The sequence below is a fragment of the Macaca mulatta genome, chromosome 4 (genome assembly GCF_049350105.2).
Source record: "Macaca mulatta isolate MMU2019108-1 chromosome 4, T2T-MMU8v2.0, whole genome shotgun sequence".
Classification (NCBI taxonomy): domain Eukaryota; kingdom Metazoa; phylum Chordata; class Mammalia; order Primates; family Cercopithecidae; genus Macaca; species Macaca mulatta.
Window position 1 is genome coordinate 49,190,960 of NC_133409.1, and position 21,196 is coordinate 49,212,155.

General features: G+C 41.8%; 2 protein-coding genes across 52 annotated transcripts in view; one reads left to right on the forward strand and one right to left on the reverse strand.

Annotated features, from left to right (window-relative positions):
* Positions 1-3,843, forward strand: part of ZC2HC1B (zinc finger C2HC-type containing 1B) — a 65,876-nt gene extending 62,033 nt beyond the window's left edge. Inside the window, exons 7-8 of the mRNA XM_015137220.3 lie at positions 3,001-3,085; positions 3,496-3,843. Coding sequence (XP_014992706.3) covers positions 3,001-3,071 — 71 coding nt within the window. The 3' untranslated portion in view covers positions 3,072-3,085; positions 3,496-3,843. The remainder of the gene's footprint in view (positions 1-3,000; positions 3,086-3,495) is intronic.
* A 1,851-nt stretch (positions 3,844-5,694) lies between these two features.
* Positions 5,695-21,196, reverse strand: part of PLAGL1 (PLAG1 like zinc finger 1) — a 65,612-nt gene continuing 50,110 nt past the window's right edge. For 34 of the 51 annotated variants that reach the window (XM_015137187.3, XM_077998500.1, XM_077998495.1 and 31 more), the window contains 2 exons: positions 13,365-13,839; positions 5,695-8,051 (listed from right to left, as the gene is read on the reverse strand). In XM_015137187.3, coding sequence (XP_014992673.1) covers positions 6,812-8,051; positions 13,365-13,516 — 1,392 coding nt within the window. In that variant the 5' untranslated portion in view covers positions 13,517-13,839 and the 3' untranslated portion in view covers positions 5,695-6,811. 51 annotated transcript variants of the gene reach the window in all.

Genomic DNA, 21,196 nt, shown 5'->3' on the forward strand with positions numbered 1-21,196 from the left:
AAACATGAGTGCATGTATCTTTTTCATAAAATGATTCTTTTCCTTTGGCTATATGCCCAGTAGTTGGATTGCTGGATCAAAGGGTAGTTCTATTTTTAATTCTTTGAGAAATCTCTATACTGTTTTCCACAGAGGTCTAATTTACGTTTCTACCAACAGTATATAAATGTTCCCTTTTCTCTGCATCTTTGCCAACATCTGTTATTTTTTGACTTTTTAATAGTAGCCATTCTGACTGGTATAAGATGACATCTCATTATGGTTTAAATTTGCATTTCTCTGATGATTAGTTATGTTGAATATTTTTTCATCTGCTTGTTGGGCATTTTCATGTTTACTTTTGGAAAATGTCTGTCCATGGTTCTTTGCTCACTTCCTAATCCTTTTGTTGTTGTTGTTGACTTGTTTGAATTCCTTGTAGATTCTAGATATTAGTCCCTTGTCAGATGCATAGTTTGCAAATATTTTCTTCCGACCTGTAGCTTGTCTGTTCATTGTCTATTTCTTTTGCTCTATAGAAGCATTAGTTTAAGTCCCATTTGTCTATATTTGTTATTGGTGCATTTGCTTTGAAATCTTAGTCTTGAATTCTTTGCATAGACCAATGTCCAGAAGAATTTTTCCTAGGTTTTCTTCTAGAATTTTTAGTTTCACATCGTACGTTTCAGTCTTTAACTCATCTTAATTTTTGTATATAGTGACGGATAAATCCAGTTTCCTTGTTTTGCATGTGGCTATGCAGTTTTCCCAGCACCCTTTATTGAGTAGGGTGTCCTTTCTCTGATGTATGTTTTTGTCAACTTTGTTAAATATCAGTTGGCTATAGGTATGTGGTTTTATTTCTGGTGTAGCAGGAAGAGCCACAGACAAAACCCCTCAGACACCGAGTTAAAGAAGGAAGTGGTTTCTTCAGCTGGGAGCATTGGCAAGACTCCTGTGTCAAGAGCCGAGCTCCCCGAGTGAGCAATTCCTGTCCCTTTTAAGGGCTTGCAACTCTAAGGGGGTCCGTGTGAAAGGGTTGTGATTGATTGAGCAAGCAGGGGGTATGTGACTGGGGGCTGCATACACCGGTAATTAGAAAGGAAATGAACAGGACAGAGATCTTCACAGTGCCTTTTTAATGCAAATAACTGGTTAGGTCAGGGGTAGATCTTTAACTTCCAGGCCCAGGGTATGGTGCCGGGCTGTCTGCTTGTGGATTTCATTTCTGCCTTTTAGTTTTTACTTCTTCTTTCTTTGGAGGCAGAAATTGGGCATAAGACAATAAGAGGGGTGGTCTCCTCCCTTACTGGGTCCTCTATTCTGTCTGTTGATCTATATGTCTATGTTTATACCAGTACCATGCTGTTTGATTACTATAGACTTGTAGTATAATTTGGAGTTAGGAAATGTGATGCCTGCTTTCACTAACTGGGTTCTTTTCAGTTCCATATGAAGTTTAGGATTTTTTTTTCTAATTCTGTGAAAAATGTCATTGTTATTTTGATAGGAATTATATTGAGTCTGTAGATTGCTTTGGGCAATATGGTCATTTTAACAATATTGATTCTTCTAATCTATGAGAATGGAATGTTTTTCCATTTACTTGTGTCCTCTTAACTCTCATCAGTATCTTGTAGTTTTCCTTATAGGCATCTATTACTCCTTGGTTAAATGTATTCCCAGAATTGTTTTCTTTTTCTTTTCTTTTTTTTTGACTATTAGAAATGGGATTGACTTTTGGTTTGGTTCTTAGCGTGATTATTATTGCTGTATAGAAATGCTACTGATTTTTCTATTGATACATATTCAGAAATTATTTTAGAGAAAGATGTGGCTCTTCTTGCATTCCTAAAAGATTCTAATGTTCAGATGGGAAATGAGTGTATAGCCTAGTCAGCAAATATGTACTGGTGGCTGTTTTCTGGAGGCTTTTGTTATATGAGTGATAAATATACTGGAAGGTACTGCCAAGAAGCTGCTTCTCCAAGATCTTTGTACAGAGACTAATGTCACGATGAGCATGTAGTTCTGGGATCTAGACCTGCATTGCTTTGTATATTTAGTAGTGGATTGCATTAGTACAGCTTTGCTGGTGTGGGCTCTACTTTACTTCTAGATCCAGTGGATTTTCATCAAGTTAAGCATTTTACCTTCACTAGCATTCCATTCTTTACCTAATTTACTTATGTAGCAAACCTGTCGAGCATCAAAGTGTCAGTTGCGGATTCTTTGGCAGAAGTAAAACCAGTTTATGTTTCAGTAAAACTAACACTGAAAGCTCTTTCTATTCCTATCCTTTGAGAGTTTGATCCACAATTTCCTTGTTATTGCTCCTTCATAAAACACTGAGTAGAAAGGAGGCTTCTTAGGACAGAGGGGACTTGTTCCTTTTTTATTTTTTAACAAAAAAGAACCTCTGAGAATCCTGTCCCCTACGATGTGGTCAGGGGGTGCTGTGGTGTGCGCATATCCATAAACTTGTGTATCTCCATACCTAACAGCGCTGCTGGGCTCAAGGGAAAAGAATACTGTTTGCAGAATGAATCCATTGTCACGTAGACAACCTCAAGCAGGGAAGGAAGCTTATTCTTCCATAAGGCTTAGCAAAGTCTTCTCATATGAGAGCTAGCAAAGAATTTGAAGATCCAAAATATCAGGGTCCATTTTGAAAGCTGGGGCAATAGTGGAGGGGGTGTCGAAAGTCCTAGTGTATAAAAGGTGGGTTACCTGAGGTACAGTACAAAGTCCATGAGTAAACAGAGGCTAGGGGCAGAGGAAAGAAGACACCTGAGGGAGCCCCTGTTTTCCTTATTTGGTTCAGGCCAGAGAGTGGGTATTTGTCTATAGCTACCCTACCCTTACTACCCTCCCCACAACACTCCCCCACCTCTCACCAAAAAAGAAAAACAAAGGAAGAATAGAAACTTTTGAACCCATGTGGGGATTTCACAATTATGTCTTCTTTTCTTGGTAATGTTCTGCTTTGACATAATAACAAGTCTGTTTGTGTTTGCAAAGGATTAGCTATGGACCCTGCTTCTGGAGCAAAACTCAGACAAGGATTTAGTAAATCTTCTAAAAAAGATTAACTCCTAGAAGCCAGGTAAGAAAAAAAAAAATCACCTCTAATCCAGGTGTTCCTGGTCAGTTAATGACTTTTAAGAGAACGGATGCATAGTAGGCAAACTGAAGAGACGTTTGGACAAACTCCAGATTGAGTTAACAAAATGTATGCTCTTGAAACTGACTCTTCTGTTAAACATACAGTTCAAAGAGGATATTCAGTTTTTGATTTATGACTTAATAGGAAAGGGGAATGATCCTTCACTTTTGACCGGAAAGGTTATTGCCTTGTCCCTTTTTCTAAGTACCTTACCTTCAAAAAGAATAGTTCCCTGAGAGTGTGAATTGTTTGTAAAACAATTAAAAGTCTAAAGAGGCCTATATTATTTAGCATTCTCAATGTGGAAACAATGACGTTCTAAAGTAAATGCCTCTTCTTTCTGCTTTCAGGCTGGCTCCCTGAAACCCATCAGCCTGGATAGCTGCATACCCCAGAATGCCACCTAAGGGGAGGGAACGGTAGATGTGACATCGGTTTATATACCCTTGATTCTTCTTGAAGCATCACTTAGAACAAGTAAAACTAGCTTCAAATTTTTATTTACTCCCTTTGAATTTTTCAAAACAAAAGCATGAAACACATCAACCTGTATAATGCATGATTCAAATTCACTTGATGTTTTTTAATTGGACATTTGATGGGTTTTTAAGACAATGTTGCTTTGATATTAGAACCTTTTTAGTAGACTAGTAATTGGAGTACTAACATTATTTACTTACTTGGAAAATCTTTCTTTAACTAGCTTCATTTTATGTACTAGCTGTGAAATCTCAGTTTTGATATTGGCATCTAGTAAGTATTAAATTATAGCTATTATACTTATTTTAAATGTTTATGTATATACTGTGTAGAAGTGTCTTACATATACCAGTCACACAGACCATATTTGGGGGGAAACACTGAAGTGGAGGAGAAAAGATTACCAAAATCTTCCATACTGTGGGAAGAATGTTCTCAGTGGCCTCAAGCCATTTATTTATCATGGCCAAATCAGAAGCTATCTATTCATTTCGTTAGCATTGATTTATATAGAACTCTGTTGGGAGGTGACCCTCTCTTCTCTTTGCAGTCTTTTTTTTTTGGGGGGGGGGACAGGATCTCAGTCTGTCACCCAGGCTGCAGTTGTGCGATCTTGGCTCAAGCAGTACCTTCCACCTCAGCCTCCCGGGTAGCTGGGACCACAGACTTGCGCCACCACAACCGGCTAATTTTTTATATTTTTTGTAGAGATGGGGTTTCGCTATTGGCCAAGCTAGTCTTGAATTCTTGAGCTCAAGCCATCTGCCTGCCTTGGCCTCCCAAAGTGCTGGGATTACTGGCATGAGCCACTGTGCCCAGCCTCTTTGCAATCTTAAGGGTCAATAGATCTCTTTTTGTAGAATGAGTTGTACTTATACTTTTAAATCCAAGACCTTTTTCTTAACCTCGTAAAATTTTAATTAGGACAATTAAACCGTTTCTTTCTGTCCAAAGGTAAGTAGGAGAATCCCAGCCTACCTCAGCTTCTAATGCAGAATATCTGAAATTCTTATGCTCTGTATTTTGGGGACCAAACTCCAAATGTTATGTTCTGTTTTCAGGAAAATCAAGTATGTGTTGTGGAACTGACAGGAGACAGTAGTAAGCCATGTAAAAGTATCTGTGGAAGCTTCTGTAAATGGATGTCAGGAGGTTTTAGCTGAGATGAGCTACTCCTTTTTCCCCTTTTGCTCTGGGAGATTGCTTTGCCTCTGAGAACAAAGAGGGGATATGGGAACTGACTTAAACATCCCCAGGCAGTGGACTCCTACTAATGGAATAACTTACATCACTTTGTCTCATTTCCTCCCTGTGGGTTTCATTGTAGTTTAAAGACCCAGGTCTGTCTGGCAGCTGGGTCTCACAGATTAAGCTTCCTTCTCAGTTCCAACCCTGGGTAGCAGTTTGCCCCTTAAGTGGTCATCAGCATCATTGTTAAGGACTGTGAGTGGGTCAGGTTTTTCTCACGTTTGACCAATAGGCTTCTTGGATAGACAGATAAATTCATCTTCCCTTTCTCTACCTACCCCACCCTATTTAGTGGTAAAATAAACAGAAATAGGCCTGTCAGATTTAAGGAGCATAATACTTTGAGGAAATCCCAATAAGAAATAAGTACATTTCTAATTTGGCTAGAAATTAATGGTAAACACCATTGTAAAAGTGGATCATGGTAGCCCAGGTTAGACTAAACTCTGGTAGATAGTAGTATTCTGATCTATACATTAGAAATAAATTATGTCATATTATAGACTGATTTAAAATATTGTACAGTATTTTTAGAAATAAGATCTTAGCACTGTGAATTTAACAGAAGCATATAAGCTTCTATCTTAAGTCATAATTATTTTACTCAAAAAAAGTGAAGTTTCTAATAGATGCTCAGTAGAGGTCCAAACAGTAGTTTCTGTGGGGGAAGTAATGACCAGGAGGGGGCAGGAGGGGGCAGGAGGGGGCAGGAGGGGGCAGGAGGGAGCCAGGTGGAGCCGGAAGTGTTTTCTGTCTTGATCTGAGTGTATGTAGTTCATGTTGACACAGGTGGAGCGGTATGAAAAATTAATCAAGCCAAATTGCAAGATTTGAAAAGTTTATTATATGTAAGATATATGTTTATGGAAAAGAAAGCCTCTAAAAACATAAGACAATGGAGCTTTAAAAAAGGTTAGGTTTTACATCTTTAAAACTCATTAATAAGATACCAAATTCAAGAGATTATAGTTACATTGTAAAACATAATCCTCTTTGAATAAAAGCTAATAAGGACAAACTGATGAATTACAAATGCACTTACTTATTGGTGATTAAAAACAATACTTAAGAAGTTAAGCAGCTTGAGTAGTAGTTTAAGCTAGACAGAGCAAAGAAAATTCTTGTTTAATATATATATTTTTAATTCCAGTAATATTTTCTTAAATTCCTGTTAAAAATATAATCAATATTATAGTCAGCAAAATGCCTTTGACTGACGCCTGGATTATTTTACCACTTAACCTGGTTACACAGTGATTTTTCTTTCTGTTAGATGTAGCTGACAACCAGTTTAGTCTTTAAGATAAATGAAGTGATAACTCACATTGCAGCATCTTGTGGAAAATATTCAAACTACATTTAAAATGCTTCTGTAAAATGGAGAACTCTATTGCTCCACAAGAAATTGTATATGTAAAACTACAGGTTGGCTATGGTAATAGCAACTAAACTACATCCAACCCTGAAGGTAGAAAAATCCCTGAAAAGAAATACACAGCCTAGTCATAATATATCATATAAAGGTTATTTTCTTATTTTTAAAATTCTCCCAGTTTGGAGAGATCCAAACCTTTCCATAGTTCCCTTACTAGGCAGTGCCACATAAAGTTATTTAGTTAACATTATGATCATGGCTTACGATTAAATTCCATATGACAAACACTTATATATAGCAGCCGTCATTTTGGATGTTGGTTATGACAATATTTGCAGTTTGATTACAGAACACGCGTTCATTAAATTTGGTACAAAGCATGAACACTCAGGACAGATTGGCACAATACATGCAGTTCGAGAATTCTCTTATCTCAAGCCAGTCATCACTGAATAAGCCATAGTCTCAGTTCCGTTTTCCAAATCTTTCTCATATTGTAACTGACATTTAAAATGCTTCTTAAAACATCTTCCAGAATACGAAAAATACACTTTAAAAATCATTTATCTGAATGCATGATGGAAATGAGGCAGGATGGCAGAGCCAGTGCCAGCTGAGAACACATGAGGGATGGGGGGCAGGGGGAGCTGGCCCAGGCTCACAGTGCCCATGGCAAGTGGGGGTTCTTGCTGCTGCTGCCCCAGACAGCTTAACCTGTGGGGCAGAGATTCCCCAGGCCCCAGGGCAAGAGTGCTATTCCCAAAGGTATTTTGGGTAGCAGGAGGGGGCAGCTGCCAGAAGCCCAACAGGGGGGACAGGTCCAGAGAGGCAGGTATTGTTAGGTTCACAGCATCTGCAGGCAGCTCCTTGGGCAGGTTTATTTTACCAGCATTTCCCTTAGCCAGATCAAAACCTGGGTTGAGCTTTTGAGGTGACTGAGGCTCTTGCAGAGGCAAGTCCTCAAACAAACTGATATTGCAAAAACCTTTAGTATCTGCTTTGAGAGGCAGGCTTGCAAGTGGGGAGTATGAGGTAGAAGTGGTGTTGTACTTGTGATTGGGAAGGGGTGGCGGAGGAGAGCTAGGGGATACCGAGGGGTGGAGGGAGGCCAGGGACTCTGGCAGCGGCTGCATAGGCTGGGCGGCTTGTTCTGGGGGACTGAGGGTGAGGCTATGGACCTCAGCTGGCAAGCTACTTGCAAGCCCGTTCTGGGCAGAAGCTCCTAAAGGGAAAGGAGGCAAGGCAGCAGCCTTCAGTTGGAATGAAGTCGAGATGGTGTGGAAGGTGCTCAGAAGGTCTCCGGTCTGCAAGCTCTCTTTCATCAGCTCTTGTGAGTGGGTCTTCTTGGTATGCCGGGTAAGGTGATCCTTGCGCCCAAATCTCTGGGCACAGAACTGGCACAGGAAGTCCTTGCATCCTGTGTGGACCACCAGGTGGCGTCGCACATCCTTCCGGGTGTAGAAGCATCTTTCACAGTGGTCGCACTGGTGCTTCTTTTCCTTGGTTGCGCTAGGGGGCTTCTCTTCCGCATGGGATTTGAGGTGATCCAGTAGCACCTCGGTGCTCCCTAGCTCCAGGGCACAGACCCCACAGGTGAGGTCCCCACTGCTGGCCGCATGGAGGGCCAGGTGCCTCTTATAGCCCAGCATGGTGTTGTACTTCTTCCCACACTCCTCACACCCAAAGGCCATTTTGTTGGGGTCGTGGGTCTGGAGGTGGTTTTTCAGGTGGTCTTTCCGGTTGAACGTCTTCTCACAGTGAGCACACTGGTGAGATTTCTGGGGAGAATGGGTAGCCATATGCCTAGGAGCAGAAGGAGAAATTTCACAATACAGAGTTGTTTTAAAGAGCTGAAGAAAGGTGTAGAAACAATATTATATCAAAATGTTAATAGTTTTCTCTGGGTCTTGGTATAATTTTCAAAATTCTTTCTTATATTTTCCAAATATATAAACTTTTATAATTAAAAAAGCAAGCAATACTAAAGCCATAATACATTTTTCACACCTATAAAACGTTTTATGAGACAGGATCTCACTCTTTTCCCCAGGCTGGAGTGTGGTGGTCCGATCATGGCTCACTGCAGCCTCAACCTCCTGGGCTCAAGCAGTCTTCCCACCTTAGCCTCTCAAATAGCTGGAACTACAGGCACACACCACCAGGCCTGGCCAATTTTTAAAATTTTTCATTTCTTATTTTTTTTGTAGAGACAAGGTCTCACTATGCCCATGCTGGTCTCAAACTCCTGGGCTCAAGTGATCCTCCCGCCTTGGCCTCCCAAAGTGTTGGGATTACAGACAAGAATCACCCTGCCTGGCCAGAATATTCTTTAAGAGAACATGTTTTTTAAATGTATACAGATTTCTAAACAAAGTATGCAAGTATTTAAAAATATGTGACCATGAAAAATCTTTTTCAGGAAGGGGTTAAAGGGGTCTTTTGTACTCTGGAAATTCAAGTGACTCAATTTGCCTGCTACCCAGAACCACATAAAGCCCCAGTTTTAGGTTATCACTCCTAGTTCCTATGTTTCTGTTGTTTGAGACAGAAAGTTCAGGCCATGGACAGGTAACTCTTAGGAGCCTCTTAAAAAGTCCATCCTTAAGCTCAGAAAAGTGTCTAATAGGACTGTGAACATCAGCCTGCTGCCTGTGCTTTCAGCCTCAGCCTCCGCCCACGGTGAGATCTCACCACTGTCTTGATTTCCTTCATTCAAAGCTTGCCTATCAGCTCTTATCTCTGATGCTGCTGCCTGTCTCCATTACTTCAAATTTTCCCTCTAAGACACCTTCGACTTACTTCTTAAAGGTCACTGGTAATTTAATTGGTAAAATTCAAAAAGACTTTCTTCTTTAAATATGAAGCTGCTACTCCTAATAAGAGTTGTAAGTCTGTCTTCAACAATGGCTCAGGGACAAGCCATAGTCCATCTAGTCAATTTGGAATTTCAAAATAGCTATTTTATGTTTGTGAGGAAGAAATTGTTATGGAAAGCCACCACAATTCCATCTTTTTCACAGTTCCACTGAATTGCTAACTTCTAAACTCAACATTGGCTTTTAAAAGCTCAGTGCATAAGGAAACCCTGAGTTTGTCATCCTTGAGCTTTAAAAGGGTTCATTTTAATAACTAAAACACAGAGCACTATATGTTAGCATCTCCTATAAAACAATCCTTCATTACAACTTGTAGCTTCATATCCCTCAGGGTTACCTCCTTTACAGGTTTTGTCTTGAGAGGCTAAAGCTTGTCCTGACTGACAATTTAAGTGCAGTTGTACCCTGTGAGCTTTCACGTTAGATACAAAAGAATTTCTAACAACTCATTCCGTAAAAGAGATAGGATCTCTTTAAGACAGTATGTTTAAGTCAAAAGTATGCTTAATTACACCTTTCAGCCAACATCTGCCCTATACTGTTTATTCCTGCTCCTCTTGTGGAGCCAGAATTGGTGAGGGGTCTACAACAGCAGCTGTTGAGTGGAGGCCCCCACCTAGAGGCCGACTGGAAGCCAGTTCAAAAAATATAAAGCTAATCTGAATCAAACTGTCATCTTCTTAAAAATAAAGTACAACCTCATGCCTCCCTCCTGTCTCTCATTAAAAATAAAAAATAAAAAAGCCTGCTGTGTGCATCCCTTCCCTTCCCTCCAGGACACCACGGCTGGTTCGCACATAAATGATAACATGGTGGGTACTGTAAGGCAGGGACAGGAACCAACACTATGGGCATCTGAGAAATCAGATTGTGCTAGTGTCTCCACGTTCTAGGTCTATCTAAATAAATGCACAGGTTGGAGAAAGGGTTTTTAGAGCATGTTAGAGGGCAAATAGCCATGTTGTTCTACAAGATATCTATATGTATATATATATCGCAGGAATAAATATGAAGTGGGGCTGGCTTACACACTTGGTATTTAAACCTTTTTTTTTTTTTTCTTGGCCCAGTACTGGTGACCCACAGCTCTCGAGTCAGTTTGTACCTCTCTCTTTTCTTTCATTATAGAGGATTTTCATTTGATTTGATTTCATTTATCACCCATGGGTAGATCAATACCAGGTTAATGACTTCACCTGGTTATCTCCTACCCACTCTTTCCTGTCCTGCACCTGTACTACCTGTAAGTGGGGTGCAAGCTGACACCCCAGTAGTACTTGAACAAGACCACTGCCTTCCAAACTTCACTAGCTCCCACACTTCTGAATTTCTTGACTCTTTCCCTTGCCTGGCATCTACTTCTTTCCCTTTTAATTTATCCCTTACTTACTTATGCAACAATCCTGATCTAGAACATTCTCATCCTGTAGCTGAAATTACTTCAACGACTTGTTTCTTTCCCTCAGTTTTTCATCTTACCTTATAACCCATGAAAACAGCTTTAGTATGTCCTAGAGTCAGTACCCAATGCCACCATATTTGGGTATCATCTGGATCATATCAGTGATCTTAGAATTATTTAGAGGTTGATTGCTCACATTAGGACCTCCAACCTTGCCAAATCATCTTTTCTTGCCTGTTGCTGTCTCTAACTGGTTTCATTATTTGCTGCACTGGAACCCACATTATGTTTTCTGGTTAATCAAGTCAGTTATTTTTTCCTTCAACCTCTGTTGCCCCATCTTTTTTTCTTTTTTTTGAGATGGAGTCTCGCCCTGTCATCAGGCCGGAAAGTGCAGTGGCTCGATGTCAGCTCACTGCAACCTCCGCCTCCCAGGTTTAAGTGATCCTCCTGCCTCAGCCTCCCGAGTAGTCGGGACTACAGGCGTGCACCACCACGCCCAGCTAATTTTTTATATTTTTAGTAGAGACAGGGTTTCACCATGTTGACCAGGATGGTCTCTATCTGTTGACCTCATAATCCACCCACCTCGGTCTCCCAAAGTACTGGGATTACAGGTATCATCCTTTTTTTAAAAGCAAAACCGAAAGCATCCTGCCATCTCACACTCTTCCAGTCCTTTATTATATCACTGCTTCAGGCAAGAGAGGCAAGACATGCTGGGGGCTGAGGTAGGGAAGGCAGTTCGTACATAAAGTACACTGACAGCTCCCCTTTTTGCCTCTCTTTACGCCCTTAACTGAACAAGCCATTTTCCTTGCTCAGAACAACTACCTTCTAAACATGACTTAAGACTTCTTTTTCAGTGCAGTTTACCATAGTAAATTATTTCTCGGAACATGCAGGATACTGATTCTACCTGTCATACCCAAATACACGTATACTCAAGTCCTGGGGTCCACCCTGTGGACCACGTGTGTATGAAAAGTCAGCCTTCAGTATACACAGGTTTCACACCCTGCAAATACTGTACTTCCAATCTGCATTTGGTTGAAAAATATTTGTGTATAAGTGGACCTGCGCAGCTCAAACTCACGTTGTTCAAGGGTCAACTGTAATTCCAATAGTTCTACCCCACTAATGCTTCTTTTCTAAACATTGGTCTCTTGTATGTGTCTCAGTCTTTATCTACAGTTTTAGTGTCCTCACTGTGACTCAGCTACAGCCAGCGCTGCTCTCATGTTTGGATAAGGACCCTTACCCTACGCACACGCAAGAAGCTTCATGCAAAACAGGGAGCCTCTGCAACAAAATCATGCACATGATCGGCACTCAGTACTTCTGCTCGTGACAGCTAGAGGGGGGCCCATGTACAGAAGACATTTGAATTTTAAAATACGTAAGCATTTGCAGGCTAACTTTTAAAACCAACTTATTACATTACATTATGTATAACAGTGGTATTCTTAAGGGCCAGGAGCATAATTTCCATCTTTTCATTCTTTCAAGTGCCTTCCTCCAGGGTCACTCCAAGATTTCATAATGTCTATGGTAGTACCAGTCAGATGCAAAGTCTCACTTGCTAAAGCCTGGCTCTCTCCAGGCGTTTGTATGTGAACAGTCAAAGTTGAAACTTCAAAGTTTATTTCATGAAATTAAGGGCAAATGGTGCATTTTCCTTAACCAAGTATCAAAAGCAGCGCGTATGAGTGGGCGTGGTATGTGTGTGGCTCTGAGTGCACAGACACAACACACACCATGCTCATTACCAGTTCCGGTACTGTGCAGCACAGCCACTGCATGTACACGGAGCCTTCCTGTGATATTAAAAAGATCCTCTGGGGGCAGAAACTACATCAAATGTATTCATATCCCTCATGGAAGTAGGTACCTAACAGGCATTCAATAAATAACTTAGATTAAATGTGATTTTTTTTTTTTAAAGACTCGTCCGCTAAAACAGTGCTTTTTATCCTTGGTGTATCATGGATGCCTTTAAAACTTTGATTAGATGCACATGCTCCTCATCTGCATACCACCTGAACTCCACTTACTAGGGTGGCTTTCTACCCAAGCTGAGAAACTGTGTTCTAAACATTTAAACTTGGAGATGTCTCCTCCTAGCTTCACTCTCAGGACCCGGACCAGCTCCCTACATTTCATCCCTGGACTCTGAGAGCAGGTTTCAAATCAGCCTACCTGCCACTTCTTCAAATTATTATCAGAGTCCTCTTTCTAGGATACTAAACAAATCATATTACTTCACTACTTACACACTTGAATGAGACAAACCCTCTCAGACAGAGGTAAGGCCTGCTATATGTGGCTTCCTTCCTGCCTGCACTTTTAGCCTCATCTGCTCCTCCGCGGGTAGTACCCTCTGAACATGGGTGCTTTAAGGCCAAGACTTACGGCTTTCCCAGAACATCCTCTCTGCCTCCTCCTCTTTCATTGTGTCACAGCTTAAAGATTGTCCCCATCTGAGAAGCCTTCCCAGGTTTCATCAGGCAGTGAAGAACAACTTCTTCCACCTGTATAGCTCTGTCAGAGCAGTGAGGTTGTGTTTTAATTGCGTTGTCCTATTTCTCCAGCCATGGGGAGAGGCCTGGTATATTGTAGGTGCATAAGAAATCTCTATTGAAAGAATGAACTGACGCTACGTAACAAGACTGTCACATAAAACCACAGGAATCACTGGATGCAGATTTAAAGAATCCCTCAAAGGCTAAAATGCATCCGGATCCTGTGTCCCTTTCCCCTTGCATCGTGTGGTCTGAGGGCTAGAAAAGCCATTTAAACATACTTCTAAAAGTGCATACCTTTGCTAAAGCCTCTCACCTCATCAATTTATATCTGGAAACAAACGCTTTGCCACAGTCAGGCTGCACGCACTTGTACGGCCGCTCCCTGGAGTGGGAATAATTGTGAATCGTGAACTTCTCCAGGGTGAGGAACGTCTTGCCACATAATTGGCAGGGGAACGTGGCCATGGGCTTTGCTTCTCACACCTTCCTTTTCAGATGTGCTGACCAAATGCTGTGCCATTTAAGCACAAACAGAAGGATGGTGCTGGGCACATCAGCAGAGTCCCTGCAGCTGAACTCCAGACCACGGGAAAGGCAGCATCGTGGGCCTGGTTCTACCCAGACATGGGCCTCTCAGCTGTCACTAGCTTTGCTTCCTGCTTTCACACATCCCAGTTTACATGCAGTCTCAAGCTGGGGGGAGAAAGTCTGAGGCACAGGTGCGATTCAGGAGCAGAAAGGTAATCTGCATCACTATAGCTGGGGCATGTCCTGGGTCCCCGGATTGGCTGTGGAGAGAAGAGGAACAGTTTTCTTGCATTAGCCATTTGAAAACAATGCTTTTCCTCCCTGACCGCTTCAGAATCAACTACCCACAATCACCACGTTCCTTTAAATGGTGCTCATGGAACATAATTCTCCCTGCGAGAGGGCCGTCTGCATATAAATCTACACATCTGGCTTCTGAGAGTGTGAGGAGTCAAGCACTGATGGCCAGTGGAGCACACTTTTCCTCTCATAAGGACAGTTCTTTCCACAGATCCAGTATTGTCTATTTCAGGTCACTGTGAAGCTCAGTTGACCAAAGAGGAAAACAACAACAACAACAACAACAACAACAAAAACCTCCCTCAATGTGTTCAAGTGTTTTTACTGGTCCATAAACAAAAATCACCCACGCTTATTCAAACCATGGGCTCTTCCTCGTCACTCATTGTTGGCATAACATTAGTTGCTTATCACACCTGTTTAAACTTCCAGAGGATAAGAAATAATTTGTATACACCTAAGTTAATTTGTTTGTAAGATTACTCTGCAGAAGGGCTGATATAAACAGAATGTGCATAAAGCTAGTCTAGTCTGTCTGGTTGCACTGATGTGGTGGCACAAAGCTGATAGCTCAGGAACCAGCTCAGGCCACGTTCAGATTTGTAGGCACCATCCTCTAGTAAGTTCTACTAATCTCTTCCTCTTTTGTTTATGGACCTTTCTTCATTCCCTGGCCCTACCCTGGAGGGCCCATCCAGCTACCTGCTGGTAGGCCACTTCCAGGAGGTGGGCCTACTGCCTCCTCAAACCCAACTTGTCTCAAACCCAAATCATTATCACCCTTCTGACTCAGCCACAGTCACCAAAAACCATGTTCTTTTTCTACCAATTGGCCATCATTGGAGGAACCTGAAGTGTCTGAGGCTACATCATGAACAATACTTCACTTACTAGGGTGGCTTTCCAGCCGAGCTGAGAAACTGTTCCAAAAACTTACACTTGGAGATGTCTCCTCCTAGCTGCACTCTCAGGACCTGGACTAGCCCCCTACATTTCATCCCTGGACTCTGACAGCAGGTTTCAAATTGGCCTCTACCTGCCACTACCTGCCAGTGTAAGGCCCTGGATCACTATCACCCTGTGCTATTCTAGAGAGAGATTCTCAGGTGGGTAAATGCTCACCTTTCAAGTGCCAATACTTAAAAAAATTAAGAGTACTGTATGCTTAGGTGAAGTACACTTGAGTAGCTTTTGTCCACAGGCCAGCATTTGCTGAACTTTGCCAGTAAGCAGAGCACTCATGGTAAGCTGACCAATTGCAGTGAGTCTTTAAAACCCTCCCTGCTCCTTGCAGTCATTTATTGCCATGTCTCTAGAGTTGCTCTTTATTGTTGAAAGTTAATTTTTACTTACCTTTTTGGTTACTTTCAGATCAGAAAGTATGAGTCTAACTAGATGAAACTTTATTGCAATAACAGTTTAAGCATGTTTAAATATAGTATTACGTAGTACACAGGCATAACCAAACACATACTCCTTTTCTAACCAGCAAAAATTCCAGGAAACTTGTAGAGTTCCTCATCTTCTGTTGTAGATGTTTTCAGTGTCTGGACAGAGTTCACAGTGCCAAGCAAATGCCCCTCACCATCCTGCCCCACCCACTTGGAAACTTGAAAGCTGACTTAGGCACCTTTGGTCAGCACTAATCCAAACCAGGGGACACACAGGCATCCTCGGCCAGCACCCTGGCACCACGCCTTCTTTCTGATGGCTTTGATTCTAGCAGCACACACAACCTCTGCAATTATGTGTGACTTTAACTAACTACCTGTCTGGCTCTGTCCAAACCCCTTTCCCCCAACCCTTGGTTCCCTTCCAGTATTCTAGTTCATGCCTAAGGCCCTACCTTGAGGAATCTTCAACAGCCCTGGTCACAAACAAAATAACTCCTTCTAGGAATTCTATTCCGCCTGCCGAGTTTGCTCTGCTAGGTATCATGATCTGTTCTACTTCTCATCCAGCCTAAGTCTGGCCATAATACCGGCCCAGCTATAAAACACACTCATTCACTTGGAATTGCTCTGTGTTCTTTTTTATTAAAAAAGACTAACACACACAGAGTATGAAGTTTGAAAATGCATCTTTTTCTCCTCACCTTTATAGCTGAACTCAAAATAGCCTTCATCCCACTCGCCCCTTCAGAGAAGGAGCTGGTTTGTTGGGGAAGGTTTTGTATTTCTCTCACCTACTTAAGGCCCTGCATATATACTTTTTCCAACTGATCTCCGTAAGCTGATTCTCCCCAACTCTTGCTTTGTGAGATGACCAGTATGTCCAACAGAACTTTCTGCAATATTGGAAATGTTACAGATGTGATGGCTACAGAACACTCAAAATGTGCCTCTGAGAAACTGAATTTTTTACTTTAACTTTAATTTAAATTGCTACATAGAGCCAGTGGCTCCTGTACTGGATGGCACAGGCAGACTCTTGGTATCCCCATGAAAGGAGATGAAGGCAAGGCTGTGTTTTCCTTGCACACAACTGTGCTACTGATTCAGCCTCAGGTGTTTACCTTGAAGCTGTAAATCCAGCCACTTGTTCTGTGAATCCAGTGGAAAGATTCCCCAGTTCAAATTCCAGCTTATCCATGTTATCTGTGTCCTGAGTTTCGGTTTCCTCAATTGTGATAGTTACCTGATGTATGTAAACAGGCTGCTGGGACAATTGACTGAAACAAAATGGATCTGAAAGCACACTGTAATCTAAATGAACACCCTACAAATATACAGTATTTATGAAACACTGGGATTAAAAGTACTGTAGAACCACGTGTCAATGTACAGCTCACGTTCTAACCATTTAGCTATGGATGTAACCGGAAAGAGACACATTCTCTCCCTATGGATACTATACTGTATCAATTGTACCGAAAGAAGCGGCAGTTTGGACAACACATGTGCAGAAAGGACACAAGAGGTGGCAAGTAAAACGCCGGCATTCTTTCTCAGCAGATGTAAACCTTGACTAATTGCTTACCAAACGCACTAGGAGTACAAAGAAAAAAATAAAGCTTATTCAATTGAAAAACTTGCCCTTTGGCACTGAATGAGGTTTTCCAGATCTCTTTCCAGCCACTTCTTCTCTAGATTCAAAACGCCAGCAGTCATGGACATCACCCATGCATACATTTCCCCTGAGCCCTCAAAGATGAAGGGGACAGTCTGAGTGTTAGACATGGCCATGGTTTATTTAAAGATGAGACACATTTCCTCCAACTTCAAGTTTCTCTCAAAGACCAAAACATTTCCCTCAAAGACTAAAACACAAAGCCTCTCGTTTTTATGCTTATTTCATGAATATCTTTTCCCAAGGCTTTATCTTGAGTTCCAGATTCGTGTGTTTAATATACCTAGCCTAACACTAAGTGCAAAGTTGGTCCTCAGAACTAAATTAGTTATATGATAGTGAACATTCTTTAATTTCTTCAGAGAGTCCTTAATGAACTCAAATTCATAGTAATTTTTAATCACTATAACTATGTATTTCTTCAATATGGGCCTTAGAATAAAATAAATATTTGTTTTCATGATATAATAATAAACTTCTGTAAAAATAAGACTGTCTTCCCCAACAGATTATAAACTCTTTGTGGCTGAGGGTCAAAGCTTAGTTATTAAAAAAAAAACTGTGTGGATATATACAACATCTCTCATCACCATGCACTTGATCGGCTCTGGCTGTTTACTGATGAGCCCAATCTTTGGTTGAAACCCGATGCACTTTCTGGCCACATCCTTAAAACAACTTAGGACAGCTTTCTATTATCTGGCAGACCACCATTGATCCTAACAGAACTGACAGAGCAGATAGTAAGTCTTACCCCAAAACGTCTCAGGACATAATTTTCAGTCCCCTTGATTCTAAAAATACTGAGTGAGTGATACAGATCTGCCAGTATGCCAAAGAAGGCTTGTGCCATCTGCTTCGTTGTGCTCATGTTGATTATTTTGGGGATGAGAGAGGATCAGACTGGAAGAAGAACATATATATATGGTAACAGCCAGGAAAGACTGTGTTCCCAGGGGACAGGGGTATACGAGGGTGGAGGGGGAAGTCAGAACACACATGTAGTTCCAGGACTTCCCCAATGCTACATAACACAATCATCTAATGGGGTACAACTGCTTTACAACATTCTTAAAATAAACTGTGACTTCTGGCTTCTATTTCTATTGTCCCCACTGACACAATCAATGCAAGACCCATTTCTGAGAGGAAATTGAATTTCCACTTTTGGTCTTCCAACACAGTTGTTTTTCTCAATATCAGTTCTTTGAAGGACTTTGGTAGCAGTCTCTATCAAATTTTTAAAAAGCTATTTAGAAATGTCATCAGTAGAAAGATGATGTCCAGAACCTCCAGGTAGTCATGGCTGCCATGTCTGCAGACCTCACTCCCATCATGGCCTAAAGGCAAGGCCAAAGATCAATCTACTTGCTGTTTCCTTCTAGTGCTACTTTCTCTCACGCTTCTGGCTTTCTCCCTCCTGGAATGTCCTGGGAACCCTTGTCTACCTGGCAAATTTCTACTTTTCTCTGTCACTCCCAGGCAGAGGCATGAGTTCCTCCTCCACACAGTGAGGCCCAGTAGAGATCTCCACCTTACTGTGTTTGAAGAGCTTTCATTCTAGCTTATCCTCATTGTAGGAGACACCACCTGCCCTTCTATTCTCTCTGAGAGAGCCACCTGCTGAGCCATCAGGCTTGTTGCCTATAGGTTCTTTTCAGCTGTCACCTTGAGACACTGAATTTTGTTAACCCAGTGACTAAGCTCTTACTTTCTAAGAAATGAGGCTTAAGATAAACAAGAAAGACAAAGTGAATTATTTCTTCAGTATTCAGGGAGAAAATTGAGAAAGCTGTCCAGATGATGATGCTACAGCTTTGGAACATCAAATCCACATCCTAGCCAGAACATCTGAAAAGGGACAGGGTGTGTTCTGTTTACAAATAGTGTAATATCTAGTTAAAGATGGCCAATTGAATAAAAGCATGTAGCTCTGGTCTTTCCAAAAATTCTACTAAAACAGTGATGGTGGGATTTTTCTAAAACACAGCCTAATATAAAAGGGGGAAAACAACAAATTTTGGAAGCTGAAAAGCAGGTAAACAAACAGTGATCGACTTGGTCATCCTAAGAAAGCTAAACTTTAAGCCAGCAATAAGAGGCAACAAAACAACCTGCTATACCCTGCAGCATCTACCATACGTCTCCGCAATTTGGTACAGTAAGTACTTCTGGAAGTGAGGATGGAAACAGGTAGGAAAGCAGCAGGTGAAAGTCTGTTAGTGAAGCACTGAGCCCTCCTGACCTCTCCTGGTGCCTGCAGTGGGGCACCTGCCCTTCCTTCCCCTAGCACAAGTGCTCGCTATGGAGAGTGTATGAAAGTGGGGGAGTATTCTGACACAGGGTGAATGTCCCCTCTCTCAGGCCAGGAGGATGGAGGAGTCTTCCCTGGGAAGCCGACGAGCCCAAGAGAAAAGAGCAAACCATAAGGACAAAGGGGGTTCCTCCAGGGGTTGCCACCTTACCCTATACAAGGCTCCAGCTGACAAGCCCCACCTAAGTATACAAAGCTCCCATCAGCTCTTTACTGGTTCGACTCACAAATTAGTAGGCCAAGAATCACCAGAAATCAGAGGAAGGCACTTAATAGGGAAAGCGGACACAAAAACTAACGGGGAAAAAAAGACTATGGAGGGAAGGAAACTTCAAAAAAAGAATCATGAATATCCTAGAGAGAACAGAGGTCCTTAAAAGAAGAGCAGGATATTATTTTTTAAAGAGAACACTACCAACAAAAAGGCAGTGGCAGTGCAAGACCCCAGGGGCTGGGACAGGCATTTGAGTCAAACTTTCAAGGGGAACACTTGAGAACCCAGAGAGCATCTGAGAGTCAACACCATGAAGCAACCTGTTATAACTCAGCTAATATAGTCCAGTGACTAACATTCATTGACGAAATGGTTAAAATATGTATCATTACACCAAAAAACATGAAAGGAGAGGGGATGATTTTTAAGGCTAGCCCCTGACTGCATCTACATGGAGATGGAGTGAGGTGGTAGAGGTAGGTAGAGGATGCCAATAAAACGTTCAAGAGGGAAGGGATGACTCCGATGAGCAGGGAGCTGGAATCTGACACCACAGAAGTGCTTCATCTCTCACAGATCTGGGGCCACTTCCACCACTGGCCTTCCTCATCCGTACAGCATGGAAGCAAGGGGCTGGGACAGCCAGGATCCCCATAAAAGGGCCAAAGGCCTTCTTCCAGATGGGTCATCCAGTATAGTACCCACCAGGGGGAAAAGAGGAAAAGAAATACTGTTACAGACTCTTGGATCTTTAACACGCCTCCTCACCTCTCCCTACCATATGCATTGTATTTTTAAATAGAAACATTCACACACACACAAAAAAAATAGACAAATGTCTACAAGTAAGTAAAATAGATGTGCGCATTGAGAAAGGCAAGGGTTAAGCCCAGGCCTGGTTCTCAAGCTGAGATGGGACTGCCTTGTTTGAAGAGGACTATTTATTAAAGAAGACTCTCAGTAGCCTGGTGGGGGGTGAGGGGTGGAGAGCAAGTCCCAAAATCCAGACAAGAGCCTTTGGTATCAGGGGAAGATTTTCTAATCATTATAGTCAGGAACGGGGATCATTCCTTTATGACAGCTGAAAATATATCCCCCTCCTCCCTCCCTAGAAACCCTTGAGTCTCACCTTTAGGCCCTTTTAGGGTCTAGTCTACTTCTATCGCTGATGGCGGTGATCTCTTTTCCTGGGACTCTAAGTATAGGACATGGAGGAACTGCAGCTCTAATTAGCAGCAGGACCTATTATTTTTCCAATAAGGTTACCATTCAAGGGAAAGAAAAGCCTGTTTCTTTCTCAGGAAGTATGTGAAAATATAGGCTCACATTGAGAAGAGAAATGTGAAAAGCATATTAGTTACATTGACCATGGGATGCCCGGTTTGTGCGTTAAAATGACCTGAATGACCTCGAAGGATCTGAGATCTAGAAAGGATGCTCAAGACTTGGGTGGACTGTTTGATCCTAAAATAACATATCACTAAATAAACAGAAAAAGGCCTTGAAGTGCAGATAACTACATGGCAGCAGGGCATCTTGACAGTGGAATTATAGATGACCTCATTTTTTATTTTTATTTTTTGAATATCTGCACTTTCTAAAGTTTGATAATGACTATTTAGGCTGAGTCTAGGAGTATACCAGGGAGGAGGTATATTGCAGATGCAGAGGGGAGAATAGAGAAGAAGAGCTCGGAGTCAGGAGCAGTATGGGGCATTGT